This window comes from Triturus cristatus, chromosome 2_1 (genome assembly GCF_964204655.1).
Source record: "Triturus cristatus chromosome 2_1, aTriCri1.1, whole genome shotgun sequence".
NCBI lineage: Eukaryota > Metazoa > Chordata > Amphibia > Caudata > Salamandridae > Triturus > Triturus cristatus.
In genome coordinates this window covers 878,931,959-878,949,044 of record NC_140581.1, presented here as the reverse complement: position 1 = coordinate 878,949,044, position 17,086 = coordinate 878,931,959, and the positions used below count along the sequence as shown (strand labels likewise).

Genomic DNA, 17,086 nt, shown 5'->3' with positions numbered 1-17,086 from the left:
GGTTGAGGGATATAAGTTGTTAATAATCCTCTCTAAGTAAAGAGGGTTTGGTCACTAAGGTGGAAATATTTCAGTCAATGTTGATGAGTGTTTGGGTAAGAAGGATGAGCGGGGGAATCGAAGGGGCAAGGGTGGGGAAGGGTGTATTTTCAGTTGGTAGGGGGAGTTAATGTTCAGGGAGGGAGGGGTGTCAAGAGTAGGTGAGGGACGAAGAATCATGTCAAGGGACGAAGGGGGGTGTGGAGGAGGGCAGGGCATTGAGAGAGGAAGGAGAAAGGGATTGAGTAGAGGGGAAGAGGTCGAGATGAGTGTGGGGAGAAATAACATCAATGTTGGGAGAAGGAGTGTAGTTAAGAGAAGGGAGGGTCGGAGAAGGGTGTGTAATAGAGTGAGGGGCAATGAGGGGTATTTTGGTAGCATCGCAGGGGCAGGAGGTGGAGTTGGGAGTTGGAGATGTGTGGTTGGTAGTTGGAAGGAGTATGTTATTAGAGGGCGTGGGATTTGGTTTGTTCATGAGCAAGAGATTTGGGGAGATGCAGAGTGAGTTGGGGATGTCGAGGGGGGGATTCAGGAGAGAGCGATTGATTAGAAGTAGAGGCTTGAGAAGGGGAAAGAGGAGGAGAGGAGAGGACGAGAGGGGTGTGAGGAGGGGTACCATCAGAGTTTGGGGGAGAAGTGTGGTTAGGAGGATGAAGAGTAGGGGAAAATGGGCAAATAGAGGGAAGAGCAATATGGAGGGCACGGGTGGTTGGGGGGGTTAGAAATGTGATTATGAGTTTGGGGGCATTGGTTATTAGCGTAAGTGAGGGTAGAATTATTGGCAAGCGTAGGAGTTGGGGAGATGTTGGGTTAGGTGGTAGTGTTCTAAGGGAGTGCATCGGGAGAGAGTGAGTGATTGGGAGTAGGGTTAGTGGGAATGGATACCTTGCAACAGTCAGCATGAAAAGTGAGAAAGCGGGCCCAAAGGCAATAAAAGTGCAACAGAAGAACATGGCGGCCCCCATCTTAATGGATGCTTACGAAGAGCGACCCTGTCGGCCGCTCCCAACAAATCCCACAGTTCGCAAAAGTATGGACACTGGACGTAGCTAGATGCCATGGAAAAAAGTGAAGGAGCAGATTGAACCAGCTGGAAAACAAAAACCACTGCGGCTACAAAATAGGCTGTTTCGTTTCATAAGAAGGACCAAAGAAAATAAAGTAATGGAAACTATAGCAAGTCAGGTGAACAAGGGGCTGCTCTTAGTGTATTTAGATGCAAGGGTGTGCAGTTCCTGCAACAAGAAAAAATGCTAATAATCTATCAGGACAGGGGAATATACTCCATTAGGATTAAGTGCCCTCACACACCACAAGAGGTGTCATGCTTCATCATCTGGGTGTGCGCCTCGTTGGGGCAGCACTGCTATGCCAGACGGGCCCCGCAAAGGGAGTCTTTGCCAGAGATCTTTTAATTATGCAGATTGATGAGTGTGGGGGTGTGGGGTGTGACGAGTAGTGTAGTGAAAAGGGTGATTAAAATAGGATCAGTGATGCTAAGTTTGAGTAAACTTTATTAGCTCACTAACCTAATTAAAACCAGTGTTACTCATGTGGGATACAATGGTCTTAAAGAGCAGTGGTGATTCGTTTCAAAGCTGTATGGTCAACATGTTTCTTGCCTACTGCAGCCCCTAAGATGTCTATAGGCAGTTCATCTGGACTGAAGAAGACTATCTTACACTATTGCATGACTGATTCTTCAATGTGTGCAGATAATTCAAGTAAGCAGTCACACCATATGAGAGAAGGCAAGATTCCTGTCTGTGTCCCAGGAGAGAGAGTTTACATGACAGGAATCTTGCCTTCTCTCGTATGGTGTGACTTACTTGAATTATCTGCACATACCCACACTCATCAAACGGCATAATTAAAAGATCTCCGGCATAGAGGCGCTTTGCGGGTATCTGCCAGGAATTGCAGCTCGGCCCGATGAGGAGCACGCCCAGGTGAGGAAGCATAACACCTCTCAGGGTGTGTGAGGGCATTTACATTAGAGTATATTCCACTGACCTGATAGATAATTAGCATTTTTTCCTGTTGCAGGAACTGCACACCCTTGCATCTAAATCATTGAATAAGGGAGCACTTGTGCTGGACCTAACCAATAGCTCCCTGTTCCTCTTGTTTAACTTCTCTTAGTGTAGTTACACCGCCTATTCTTTTTAGGTGTAATCGCACATTAAAACAGGCTAGTGTATGCTGTGTGTTTTTTTTAAACAGCCACATTAAGGACAGATTTATTCCTAATGCGGCATGGTGGATGACATCAAATGGCAGCGATACATGATGCGAAAAACACTAATTTAAAATAATAGATAACACAATGTGCATTAAATGCAAGTGGGATGGTAGAACCGCCACAACGAAAATTCCACTTGCATCCTAAGAACTGGTTCTTCGTGTTTTTAACAGTGGAGACTACCTTGTTTTGTAACATATATAGTCCAGTGTCCAAGGGTGTGTTACTATGACCCAGGGGAACCAGTTTGCATCTGATCGGCCGGAGTTCACCAGGGGAAATTAAATGGTGGACAAGCGTAGGCTGAGGTGGTTAATAGCAGAGTTCCATTTGGCCAAATGCTAAAAGACCCCCATAGTCAGTACTGTCTGCCTTCAGTATCTTTTCCAGTGTACAGCTTCTCACTGTGACACATATGCATTGTGTGACTGAGATACAGCTTTTGTACTGACTTGAGGACAGACTTTAGTTTTGGCTAGTGGGTAGAGGGTAGGGAGAGGATGTGGCAAGGCAGTCAGACTTCGGTGCTGGGGATCTGTGTTAGAGCCTCGGCATCGGCTCCACATCCTGTGAATCTGGGGAAATCAATAAATGTCCTGTGTCCCTGCTGTATTGTACTAATTTAAATTAATTCTACTACTAATTTATATTAGACAAAAAAAAAGTAGCAATCTCGGACGGGTGGTTGGGGCGGTCAAGCAGTGTTGTGGGAGGGGTTTGGGGGTGGGGAGAGATAGCACAGGTAGAATAATCGGGAGAAGCGTAATGTAAATGAAACAAAAGAGAACAAGTGTGCGTCGCTGCTCGTTGCTGCGGCAATATTGCACGGGAGTTAACTTGTGAGAAAAGGTGGGATATGCAACAACCATTAGCAATTTGCAGGCTACAATTATTGAATGACACAGACAAAAGCCAATCCAAAGTCATGGGAGGAGTCAGACCCCACAAAGTACTGACAACAGAGATCACCTGATGGCGCAAGTGCTGTATAGGCTCGACCTAAAAATGTTAAATGAAATGATAAAACAGCCTAATTTTATCACGCATTGATACTTTTATTTCCAAATATTGTCTTTAGGCTACAGATATAAAGCACCATTTAGAAGAGGCATTTTTGCATTTATGTTTCCAATCAATCATATGCATTGTCATACATATTTAAACTGACTTTTTTTACAGCGAAACCAGACATGAATTGAAAGTGTCCATAACCTCCTTTTCTTAATCTAATTTAAATGTAGAAAATATGTAAATTGGGATTACTCCAAAAACTGAACAATTGTAGTCTAGTTTTAAGTGTTTAATTAGAGTACGGCGATATTCCAGCAACCTGGAAGAAATCAAAGGGTGAAAAATGTATTATGTACATGAAAATCAAAGAAAGTCTTTTCATAACATTGGTATATTTTCATGTAAACTACAATCCAAGTGACGAAATGAAATATCACGCCATGTTTCACTTAAGGTGCTAGGTTACCATAAACTAGCACACACTATTTGTTGAATGATACACCAGCCTAATAAACGAAAAGACAGTAGTATATAGTAACATAATTTCCATAACCACACACATTATACTTTTTTCCAGAATCTCAGAATTGTTTCTGAAGACCTCACGGTTGATTCATGCTGAAATCTACGTAAATTAGATATACTTAGACTAGAGTACAATCTGGGTCTTTTATTTATCTCCTCATTTGGAAAAATCTGCCTGTGAAACAATGCAGTAAAGTGAATATTCAATGCTTGTTTAAGAATTAATGCATGATGCAATGAAATGGTTGGTTTGGGAATCAAATAAATAAGACGAAGAGGAAATTAAGGTTTCCCTGTGCTTTGGGAAAAATTAATTTAACAATGTGGGTAATAAATATGTGAGAGGTCGCTTGTGTACAGTATTTGTGGATCGCATTTGTTGTCGTGATTTACATTGTTTTTGTAGTGTGCAAATAGATTTTGAAATAATTCACATTTAGTCATAGTCTTGAACGAAAAGTAGCGTAACAGTGGAATGAATCGCCTTATGCATATAATATATATTCTGATTCTAAGGTTTCAATTACCTTTTAAGCAACAGGACCAAAGGCATCCTCTTTCAGTTTGATTTTTTTGTCATTGGGTAAGTGGTGTGATGTAAACTAATTAAAACGTACAGAAATATCAAATGAAAATGTGAGCCTTTTAATCATTATTACAGAGCGGGAGTGATCTTATCGGGGGTGGGGGGTTAGAGGGTTTTCCTAAAAGAGATGAATTCCCATGTTAGACCTAACAACTGCTTTGTTCATTTGGTTAACTGCACCCACAGCTTAACAGCAACAGCCTTCGGGTGATCACTGAACAGGTTTTAAAAACAAATTTCTTTTTTACTTCAAGAGTTTCCCTCGAAAGAATCTATTCGGCACACAAATAGTAATTGCATCGCTAGAGCCATATTGTAAAAAAAAAAATGGTACTATAGCAAAAGCCAGAAATGCTGCCATCTAGTGTCAAACGACATTTCTGCCGACATTTCCACAGAAGAAACTCCCTTGCTATGTTGATATCTTCATGGTTGAAGCGTCAAGGCTACTACGTTTTCAGGCATTATTTGATTATCACATAAAGGGATACATTTTTCTCAATAACATAAATGTTTTCATGCACATAGCTAGATCATGCCTTAAAAAGAGACAGATTTCAGAAGCAGCTTCAAAGGTGCAGAAGGAATGTACATTGCTAACTGCTGCTGGACTCGCACAACCCTGGGCATCTGCTAAACAATCATGAACTGACACATGAAAGGCAGCTCATTTCTGCAGGGTTTGTCAAACCACTTGCCAGTAGCAATCCCTGCCAAGGCCACACAGTTTTCCTGCTTCCCACCATCTGGCTGGGTGGTGATTTCGGTCTCCCAGTTTTTGTAGGCCACACTTGCCCCTGTCATGTCCACCCAGGTCCCCTCGGATGCCATATCATTGATGCCAATCCAGATTTCCGCTTCTGTTCCGAGGTTTTTCCTCATGTAATCATACAAGGAATCATTTTCATCGCCGTTTTCGGGGGTGCCCAAGGTGCCTCCTTGGGCGATGCAGTCATCGCTTGCTTTATGGTAGGATTTTGCTTCGCGGCCCAGTAGGTAACACTTGTTTTGGCTTTTGATGCCCTTCAAACAAACTATTAGAATGAAAAAAGACATAAACACGATCAATAAAAGCATTCCTTTATCATATATACAGACAGAAGGCAATTCAATGTTAAACAACATTAAAATACAATTATTACATTGGTACATGCCAGTGCGCTACAAAATCTTGATTGTTCCTACTTCATTGTTAAAAGAGAAAAGAGGATGACAAAACAGGGGGTTCATTTATAGTTTGGTGCTTGCGAGAAATCCACCAAAAATAGGCAGATTTAAATTGTATATTTTTGAAAAACACTCTTCATAGGGTATCTGCAGGGTCGAATTTGCCTGCAGGACAATCTGACAGTGCCAGAAGGCCTGGTCTGACAGAACAGTGTGTGGGCCGGTTTGGGAGCCTGTTTTATGGCCCTGTGGGTCGGTTTTTACTATTCATTTTTCTATTACCACAAAATTGACTCCGGCAAGCACAAATGTAAGTAGTTTCGCATGCCTTGCAGTACACATGGAAAGTGTGTCTTTACTTATTTATTTTTGAACATTTCTATATTAGGTTTATTAATAAAAAAGTACAGAGACAGGACCAATTGGTCTCTTCAGGCCAAAAGTGAAGGAATGCAAAACTGCAAGGGCATGTAATCAAATAATTGATACTTCCATCTGTCACAGTAGTTTTGGTATGGGGTCCCCCCGTACAATAATGTGCAAATGGTCCGATGCCACAACTGTCCCCCGTCAGCCATGAGCTGTCGGTTTCAAAATAAAACTTATTGTTGATCATAGTCCTAGAGATAGGTCGCCAGTAGGTAGGTAGAGTTAGGACAAATTTTCCATAGGAAATGCATTTTTTGATGTGCTGATAACTTTAGGGTCGTTCGATGAATCTTTATGAAATTTTCCCCAAAAATTATTTTTCAGATCAGCTCCTATCTTGAAAGTTTGGGCCAACAGGGGGCTGAGAAAAAAGGGGGGCCCAAAACGTGCTTTCTCCATGCAATTTCCATAGGAAACTTTAGACAAGACTACAGGTCAAACTGCTGAATGGAATTACGCCACATTTGGCAGGGAGAAAGGTCTTGGTCCAGAAAGCATGCTTTTCTTGAATGGGGTAAATCCGTTCAGTAGTTTTTGAGAAATATCAAAATTTACAGATATCGATATTTGCAAATTCTGACATCTGATTGGTTGAGGCGTTACGAGCACGAGCTTGCGGCTTATTGACTGCGAACTGTTGAAACTAGGAAGTGTTGGCAGCCATTTTGTGATTCAGTCCATCAGCTCGCATCTCTCCCTCTACAAGCCATCGGGTCCATAGTTCTACCTCTGCGAGGCAACACTGAAAATATACTGCAGCTCTGTCTGTGCAAGATACCCCTTTCACGCTTCCTCTCCCCACATCACTAGCTCACAACTATGCCTTTAGAAGCCAGTCTGTCGGCACGCAGCTCTGCGTCTGTGAGCCGTCGGGCCCACAGCTCTACGTCTGCAAGCCAGCCCATTAGCTTGTAGCTGTGTCTCTTCTAGCAGGCCCGTCGGCCCGTTGCTCTCCCTCTGCGAGTCAGCCTGTCGGCTCGCAGCTCGGGCCCGCAGCTCTACCTCTGCGAGCCAGCCCGTTAGCTTGTACCTGTGTCTCTGCTAGCAGGCCTGTCGGCCCATTGCTCTCCCTCTGTGAGTCAGACCTCAGCTCTCCCTCTGCGAGCCAGTACGCTGCTCTGCCTTTGCTGTCCGATGGCTTGTAGCTCTCCCTCTGCGAGCCGAGCCCACGGGCCGCAGCTCTCCCTCTGCGAGCCTGCCTGCGAACTGTTGAAACTAGGAAGTGTTGATAGCCATTTTGTGATTCAGTCCATCAGCTCGCATCTCTCCCTCTACAAGCCATCAGGTTCGTAGTTCTACCTCTGCGAGGCAACACTGAAAATATACTGCAGTTCTGTCTGTGCGAGATACCCCTTTCACGCTCCCTCTCCCCATATCACCAGCTCGCAGCTATGCCTTTAGAAGCCAGTCCATCAGCACGCAGCTCTGCGTCTGCGAGCCGTTTGGCCCACAGCTCTACCTCTGCGAGCCGGCCCATTAGCTCGTAGCTGTGTCTCTGCTAGTAGGCCCGTCGGCTCGCAGCTCGGGCCCACAGCTCTACCTCTGCGAGCCAGCCCGTTAGCTCGTAGCTGTGTCTCTGCTAGCCGGCCGGTCAGCCCATTGCTCTCCCTCTGCGAGTGAGACCACTGCTCTCCCTCTGCGAGCCAGTACGCTGCTGTGCCTTTGCGAGCCGACGGCCCGTAGCTTTCCCTCTGTGAGCCAAGCCAACGGGCCGCAGCTCGCCCTCTGCGAGCCTGGATGGGAACTGTTGAAGCTAGGAAGTGTTGGCAGCCATTTTGTGATTCAGTCCATCAGCTCGCATCTCTCCCTCTACAAGCCATTGGGTCCGTAGTTCTACCTCTGCGAGGCAACACTGGAAATATACCACAGCTCTGTCTGTGCGAGATACCCCTTTCACGCTCCCTTTCCCCACATCACCAGCTCGCAGCTATGCCTTTAGAAGCCAGTCTGTCGGCTCACAGCTCTGGGTCTGCGAGCCGTCGGGCCCGCAGCTCTACGACTGCAAGCCAGCCCATTAGCTTGTAGCTGGGTCTCTGCTAGCAGGCCCGTCGGCCCGTTGCTCTCCCTCTGCGAGTCAGCCCGTCGGCTCGCAGCTCGGCCCCGCAGCTCTACCTCTGCGAGCCAGCCCGTTAGCTCGTAGCTGTGTCTCTGCTAGCAGGCCCGTCGGCCCATTGCTCTCCCTCTGTGAGTCAGACCACAGTTCTCCCTCTGCGAGCCAGTACGCTGCTCTGCCTTTGCGAGCCGATGGCTTGTAGCTCTCCCTCTGCGAGCCGAGCCCACGGGCCACAGCTCTCCCTCTGCGAGCCTGCCTGCGAACTGTTGAAACTAGGAAGCGTTGACAGCCATTTTGTGATTCAGTCCATCAGCTCGCATCTCTCCCTCTACAAGCCATCGGGTCCATAGTTCTACCTCTGCGAAGCAACACGGAAAATATACTGCAGCTCTGTCTGTGCGAGATACCCCTTTCTTGCTCCCTCTCCCCACATCACCAGCTCGCAGCTATGCCTTTAGAAGCCAGTCCATCAGCTCGCAGCTCTGCGTCTGCGAGCCGTTTGGCCCACAGCTCTACCTCTACGAGCCAGCCCATTAGCTCGTAGCTGTGTCTCTGCTCGTAGGCCAGTCGGCTCGCAGCTCGGGCCCACAGCTCTACCTCTGCGAGCCAGCCCGTTAGCTCGTAGCTGTGTCTCTGCTAGCAGGCCTGTCGGCCCATTGCTCTCCTCTGCGAGTCAGACCACAGCTCTCCCTCTGCGAGCCAGTACGCTGCTGTGCCTTTGCGAGCCGACGGCCCGTAGCTCTCCCTCTGTGAGCCGAGCCAATGGGCCACAGCTCGCCCTCTGCGAGCCTGGATGGGAACTGTTGAAACTAGGAAGTGTTGGCAGCCATTTTATGATTCCGTCAGCTCACATCTCTCACTCTACAAGCCATCGGGTCCGTAGTTCTACCTCTGCGAGACAACACTGAAAATATACCACAGCTCTGTCTGTGCGAGATACCGCTTTCACGCTCCCTCTCCCCACATCACCAGCTCGCAACTATGCCTTTAGAAGCCAGTCCGTCGGCTCGCAGCTCTGCGTCTTGAGCCATCGGGCCTGCAGCTCTACCTCTGCGAACCAGCCCTTTAGCTCGTAGCTGTGTCTCTGCTAGCAGGCCCGTCGGCCCGTTGCTCTCCCTTTGCGAGTCAGCCAGTCAGCTCGCAGCTTGGGCCCGCAGCTCTACCTCTGCGAGCCAGCCCATTAGCTTGTAGATATGCCTCTGCTAGCAGGCCCGTCGGCCTGTTGCTCTCCCTCTGTGAGTCAGACCACAGCTCTCCCTCTACGAGCCAGTACGCTGCTGTGTCTTTGCGAGCCGACGGCCCGTTGCTCTCCCTCTGCGAGCCGATCACACGGGTCACAGCTCTCCCTCTTCGAGCCTACCCGATGGCCCTCATGTCTCCCTCTGCTAGCCGGACCACAGCTGTCACTCTGCGAGCCAATATTGGGAATATAAGGCAGCTCTAAAAAGAGCCATTGTGTTTATTAGTTGGAGCTACATGTAAGTGCAGATGCACAGCTTCAGGTTATTCAGAAAAACTCGGTTTCCCTGATCTGTCAAGTGTACTCCATCACTTCTGTAGAAATGAGCCATATCAAAACGTATGTTGTTGTTGTAGATCGACCCCACTCTATAGTCTCTGAGGTATGCAGACACAGCTTTGTTGACATTCTTCCTAGATTTTTCAATCTTATGGCAAAATTGGTTTGACCATTTCCATTTCTTTCTTTGGCATATATTGGAATATACAACGACAGTTTGAGGTAAAAGTAACATAATTTGTCCAAAGGTGTCCTTCATAAGCATTTCCAAAACTATCCCAGTCAATGTGCCTAGGTCGTTACCACAACAGTGCACAATCATGAGGTCAGGGTGTTGGAGAGGCAAACAGGTTTTAACCAAAGGCAGCAATTGGTGCCACTTCAATCCACTCTCTGCATTTAAAGTCCACATTTTGTAAACCTAGGTCTAAGTCAATACGTCTCTGTTCTGCATACCTCTTGCACCAGAAAACATAGCTATGTCCTACGATCCACACAAGCATTTTGAAGGTATGGCTGGAAGATCTGTAGCTCATGCAGTCCGTAGAATAAGAGATATGTTTAAAGAAGGGGAACTACTTTTTTTACCATACAAAACGTTAACTGATTGGGAGATGAAAAGCATTGTTTCCTAAAAAGTAGGGTGCATATTAGTTTTGAGGAGAAGCATCTTTGTCATTGGTTAATAAAAAAGCAGTTTAAACGTGGAGTACATATTATAGGATAACATTTGCTCTGCTCAACCACACCTGCTAATTGCATTTGGAAGGTACAGTTCGAACTTAAAAGAATGGTGAACTTTTAACCTGCACGTGCCGTTAAATGTTCAAGAAAATGTTGCAAAAAAATATCGTTAGGTTTTAAAAAATGATGAACTTTTAACCTGCACGTGTCGTAGAATGTTCTAGACACCTGTATGTGTCCTTAAATATTTAAAAAACTGTTTGTATGGAAAGTTAAAAAATAACCAATAGAGAGAAGTTTTGCAATCTAAAAAAATCAAGGAACTATTCTGATTTGTTCTTTACATGAATTTATGTGTGGAGCAACCGGGAAATTGTGCCATTAATGATTCCATTCTTGATGAAAGCGGTGCATTACATGTACTGTGTGACAAAGAACGAATTGCATGTGTTTGTGACATTTGAAATCTGCATACCAACTACGAAGGTAAGTTAGAAATTAAGAAGGTGTGTTATGTGTTCTGTAGTAGAAGTTAAGCATGTGAGGCAATATTTTTTACTTTGAAAGTATTTTTTATTTCCAAATAACATAGTGTTAGTAAAGTCTGGCGTTTCACATTGGTTCTAAAATATGCATAAAGTGTGACTAGTTGTTAAACAAGTACTTTATATATGAGTTTTTCACACAGAAAAGGTGTAAGTTGTCATCTGTAAAAGACTGTATGGTTTTGAAAATTAGATGTAGCGTTAATTTGATTTTGTATATCTATTACGGCGAGATAAACAGAATGTCGCACGTTTGCAAATTATGCTTAATTTGGAAATAGTGGGGAAGGGGTGAGAGTAGAAAATTCATGCATTATTAACTTAACAGAGATCGAGCAAAAACCATGAATGTTATCTGCACAGTTTGTAGTTTCATTTTTTACACTGACAGGTAGATTTCAATATCAGTCAAGGCTGGTGTGGATTTGGGTGTTCTTAGGAAATCTAAGTTGTTGGGAAGCGTTTCTTTAGAAGACTTTTTTATAAATATGTGAGAGATAAAAAATACATCAAAATGTTCTCTGTATATTTTCTGTACGATTTTGTTCACAGTGCTAAAGTAAATGTGATTATTAGGGATAGTAATTGTCAGGGTGTGTTCCTCTGTTGAATATACGCAGGCCTTTAACTGGTCCGGTTCTTATTGGTACTGAACTCCGCCACCCCTTTAAGACAGCCGCCAATTTTTTCATCCCATTTAAAGCTGTTAATATATGTATAGTAAAGGGACGATACATAAAAAGTTTGGGAATTACACCTTCATTTACTCTGTCCACTTCCCACCACCATTTTGTGCCCCAACAGTACTGTTTATAAAAATAATCTAATACAGTTTTATCTATTATAAAAATAGCACTTATAGGTTTATTGGTGTATTGGTAGGATCTGTACTATATAAAGAATGTTGCAATCAGTTTGAATGGTATACAACTGCTCTGTATTATGTTGGAAATATTACAGATGCACAGGTTGTGATGTCATTTTTTACACTCTGTGGTACATTTGAATATAAGTGAAGATGTGTTATACTGCGAACCCGTTCACAATGTGCACAGATTACATGGAGAGTAACTGGACAAAGTAAACGTGCATGTTGCTTTGTGTATGTATGCATGGTTTGAACCATTTGATGATACTTTAAGATATAATCCAAACACTGTTTTTGCTTTACAGTTGGGTACAGTGCACAGTGTTAGTAGTTAGTGACTAGATGCTGGTAAAGGGATTATTTATTGCTCGTTCTTACGAAATAAAGGTGGAGAGGGGCGTTTCTTCACAAGAGATATTTTATAAATGTGTGAGAGATAGAAAAGAATAAAAAATGTTCTTAGTACATTTTCTGTACGATTGCTTCACACTAGTAAACTAACTGTGATTCTAAGTGATGAAAATTGTTAGGGTGTGTCTCTGTGCTGAATATACACAGGCCTTTAAGTGACCCGGGTCTTACCGGTGCTGAACACTGCAACCCCTTTCAGACGGCCGCCATTTTTTTCATCCCACTTAAAGCCCTCAATATACGTATATTAAAGGAACGGTACAATAAAAGTTTAGGAATTACACCTCAGTTTACTCTCTTCATCTCCCACCCCCATTTTGTGCACCCAACAGTAGTGTTAATAAAAATTAAGTAATAGAGCTTTATCTAGTATGAAAATAGCACTTATACCTTTGCTAGCATGTTTGTGGGATCTGTAGTGTAAAGAGAAGGTCGTAATGAGTTTCAATGGTACAAAAATGACATGACACATGTTTGAAAGATTACATGGTTTTAGGAGTAAGGTATAGAGGTAACAAATAGGAAGTATAGTTCGTTATGTTTAAACGAGTATGTAGTTTTGTAAATCAGGTACAGCGTTGATTTGTGTTAAAAAATAAATTTGGCCGTGATAAAGAAAATATCGCACGCATGGAAATTATGCTTGGTCTGGAAATAGTGGTGAAGGGAGGGGGGGCGATATTTATCTGTAATTAATTTAAGGCAGATAACACAAAAAACAGATATATTATGTGTACAGCTTGTGGGCTCATTTTTCACACAGAGAGGTATATTTAAATATAAGCCAAGGGAGGTGTTGTACATATACCTTCCTTTGTATATGTACGCATGGTTTAAATAATTTGATGATACTTTTCGATATAATGTATAATGCCCCATCATGTGGAGCAAGAGAGGGTGAAGGAGGTATTTCGGAGAGAGACTGCTGTGGTATATTCTCAGTATTAGTTTGCAGTGGGATAGCTGCGGGCTGGTGAAGTGTTGTGTTGCAGAGGTAGAGCTGCGGGCCCCACAGTTGGCAGAGGGAAAGCGGGGAGACGTTGTCTTGCATAGGGATAGCTGCAGGCTGTTGATGCGGGGCGAGGGAGGGAGAACTGCGGTATATTCACCGTGTTGGTTAGTAGAGGTAGAGCTACGGACCCAACGGCTTGTACAGATAAACCAGCAGGCCTGATGGCTCGCAGACAAAGAGCTGCAAGCTGACCTGTGGTTCACAGAGGGAGAGTTGCGAGCCGGCGGGCTGGCTCGTAGAGGAAAGGCTGCGAGCCGACTTGCTGGCTTGTAGAGGGAGAGCTGCGGTCCGTCGGCTCACAGAGGGAGAGCTGCGGGCCGGCTCGCAGAGGAACAGCTGCGGGCTGACTGGTATAGGGAGAGGTGTGGGCCGTCAGCTTGCAAAGGGATAGCTGCGGGACGGTGATGCATGGCGAGGGAGCGTGAAGGGGGTATTTCGCAGAGAGAGAGCTGCGGTATATTTCCAGAGTAGCTATATGAGTGTCTATTTGGGTTATTGATTCGTTGTCTGAGTATCTGTATGGGTGCCTGAGTGTCTGTGTGGGTGGGTGGGGGGATGTGACTCACTGGGTGTATGGGTTCATGAGTGCATCTGTGAAGAGCCGTATGGGTGGGTGAGTGTGTGTATGGGTGTGTTGGTGAGTGAATGGATGTCTCAGTGGTACATGTGTGAGTAACTACATATGTGAAAGGCAGCATATGTGAGTTTTGGAGTATATACATGAACTATATGTGAGAGTGAGTGATTGTGAGAGTGGCTGTATGGATGAGTGTGTGGCTGTATCGGTGATTGTATACGAGAGGAAGTATGTGTTGCTATATGTCTGAATACGTGAGGTGGTGTTTGTATACTTATATAGTTGAGTAAATGGAAGTGTGATTGATTTTTTGCATGCCTGACTAGGTGTGTGAGTAATGCTATGGATGAGTGGCAGTGTGTGAGTGTCTGTATAGGTGTATGAGTGTATATGATAGTGCTGTACTGATGAATGACCGCATGTATAAGTGACTGTATGGGTGAATGAGTGGATTTGTGTGTAGACTTAGGAATCAGTGAGTGTGTATATAGTAACTGGTATTGGCGTGTCTACGGTTTCGGAAATGGTAGTCTGTATTTTAGAGTAGGTGAATCAAAGGTTATATTAAGGTGTGAGGAGGTGCATCAGATTATCATGTGGATGATGTCATCAGTGATGTCATTTGAGATGTTATCAGTGCTGTTATCAGTGATGTCACTGACCATGTCATGAATGATGTAATATGTGACGTCATCAGCAGTGCATTGAGGGGGCGCAAGTTATAGTTAGCTGAACTAACTATAACTGCCGAATCTCTCTGGTTTTGTATGAATGAAATGTCCAACTACCTATAACGTCTCTGAATCCTGTGGTTTTTTCAGTGAATTTCAAATGTTTTTTATATGGTAATTTCTAACTATAACATCCCTGAAACCTTGTGGTTTTTTCAGTGCATTTCAAAGGTTTTTTAAATGCTAATTTCTAACTATAACGTCCCTGAAACCTGTGTTTTTTCTGTGAATTTCAAAGGTTTTTTAAATGCTAATTTCTAACTATGCCTACAGAGGTAGGACATGTGCAGAAAGACGAAGAAAGGTGCAGAAAGAAGCAAGAGATGCGCACAAAGCACCAACAGTGGAGCAGAAAGAGGCCTTGTTGTAAAGTTATCCTGTGCCCCCAACTTTTTGCTGACGGGTACTGGTGGTAACTGACTCTGACTAACTAGGCCTAGAGCCAGTGCTATGCTAAAAGACACTTAAAATACAGTGAAAACACCTACATATACTAGGGAATACTATGCGTTGGGGTACCCCTGTGATATGCATGACCTCCTCTGTAAGGCCCTAGTACATAATAGGTCAGGGGGATTAAAACTACCTCTAAGTCAGAGGTGCAGAAAGATGCTTCTTTAGGTAGTAGTCACGTTTGCAGAGTGGTGGAGAAAGGGTGCTGGGCCCCCATCCAGGGCTCAGGAATTCCGCTGCACAGGACTTAGAGGAGGTACCAGGAGGGCTTCTTGGACCCCAAAGTCCCTCAGGAGTAAATTGGACTTCATACTCCATCCCGTAGTCTGCCAGGAGGCGCGTTTGCATAGTGGTGGAGAAAGGGGGACATGTCCTCCAAAGACGTCTTAGCAATCCCACTGTGTGGGACTTACTGAAGGTAACAAGAGGGGTAGTTGGCCCCCAAGGATGACCTTGGGGGCCAACTACCCCTCCTATTACCTCCAGTAAGTCCCACACAGCAGGCTTGCTAAGTTCTCATAGCAGGCCACGCCCCCTTTGCCCACCACTCTGCAAATGAGCTCCCTGGCACGCTCTTGGATGGGGATTGAAGTCCCCTGCGCTGCTGGGGGTCATTTAGGGGTCAAATGCCCTACCTCTTACCTTTAGTAAGCCCCACACAGTGGGATTTCTGAGAGGTGGACACAGGCCATGCCCCCTTTCCCCACCACTCTGCAAATGCGCCTCCGGGCGCATTCTAAGGTGGGGTAATAAGTCCCCTTCATTCCTGAGGGTCCCTCCAGACACCTGAATTGCTGCGATTGCTAACAGTGGTCCGAGGCCACGCCCCCTTTTTACATCACTCTGCAAACACGGCTCCTGGCGCACTGCAGCTCAAGGGATGAAGTCCACTTGTGTCCTGTGGTCTTCAGGACACAAGTGGACCTCATCGCCCCTTCAGCAGTGTGCCAAGAGGTGCATTTGCAGAGTGGTGTAAAAAGGGGCATAGCCTCGGACCACCTCTCTCGAGTCTAGCTGTGCGGCACTTATTGAAGGTGGGCTAGTTGGCCCCCAGGGCCCCTCAGTATTAAAGGGGACTTAATTCCCCAACTTAGAATATATAGTTAGACCTGGCATCCTTGTGGTGGTTGCCCGTGTCTTTTTGCCCCTGTTTTTTTGCCGCTACCTCCTGTGTTTCTGATTGTGTGCTTGGCTTAGTTTCTGCTGGTTTGTGTACTCTGGGCACTTTACCACTGTTAATCAATGCTAAAGTGTAAATGCTTCCTGTATTTTTGCCGCTACCTCCTGTGTTTCTGATTGTGTGCTTGGCTTAGTTTCTGCTGGTTTGTGTACTCTGGGCACTTTACCACTGTTAATCAATGCTAAAGTGTAAATGCTTCCTGTGTAAATTGTGATTATGATTGGTTATTCATGATTGGCATATATGATTTACTGGTATGTCCCTAGTAAAGTGCACTGTGTGTGCCCAGGGCCTGTAAATCAAATGCTACCAGTGGGCTTGCTGCACTAGTTGTGCCACCCACAATAGTAGCTCTCGTAAACTGGTATCTGACCTGCTATTGTAGTGTCTCTGAGTGCAGTACTAAGCAGCTATGTCAAACTGGCAAGTGCAACCACTTGCCAGGCCCAACCCTTCACTCTCATGGTCAATGTGCAGTGTATGTAAAACGTGTGTTTTACATGTTCTGATATTGAAATACTGTCAATTTCGTTTTTCACTGTTGCAAGGATTAACTCTCCCATAGTTTATCATTGGAGCTGCCTTGTAACATTTTACAAGTGTAACTTTCAAGTGGGACGAGCTAGAGATTTGGAGTTTGGGCTCTCTGAGCTCAGAATTTAAAAACACATATTTTAGGAAGGGTGCTTTTTTAAATGTTCTTATTATTTTTGCTGTGCGTGCCATCACTATATCTGATTGCCAGCATGTTTGACCTGAATTTCACTTTATTTCTACTCCTCATTGCCAGCTTTGCCCGGAAAAGGCGCTTCGTGGGGCAAATTTTAGGGCAAACTTTGGTCAACAGGTCACTGAGCTAATTTAGTGCTGCTTTATTCAGCCTTCTTGCCCTGGATATGCTGTGCCTTCAAGCAAACCACAGCAAGTATGTCAAGGATCTGATGGAGCAGATAAACTGCAGAATCGGAATTTGCCTAGCATCGTGATGGTAAGTTCCAATTCTATTAAGGACATGGAGGCAAGGATTATTCTTTTTATCTCTCTTTGCTTTATT

At 44.8% G+C, this 17,086-nt stretch overlaps 1 protein-coding gene across 1 annotated transcript in view; it reads right to left on the bottom strand.

Moving 5' to 3' along the window:
- Positions 1–3,315: 3,315 nt before the first annotated feature.
- Positions 3,316–17,086, bottom strand: part of CLEC3B (C-type lectin domain family 3 member B) — a 52,717-nt gene continuing 38,946 nt past the window's right edge. The window contains exon 3 of the mRNA XM_085633034.1: positions 3,316–5,437. Within this exon, the coding sequence (XP_085489160.1) occupies positions 5,037–5,437 (401 nt within the window). The 3' untranslated portion in view covers positions 3,316–5,036. The remainder of the gene's footprint in view (positions 5,438–17,086) is intronic.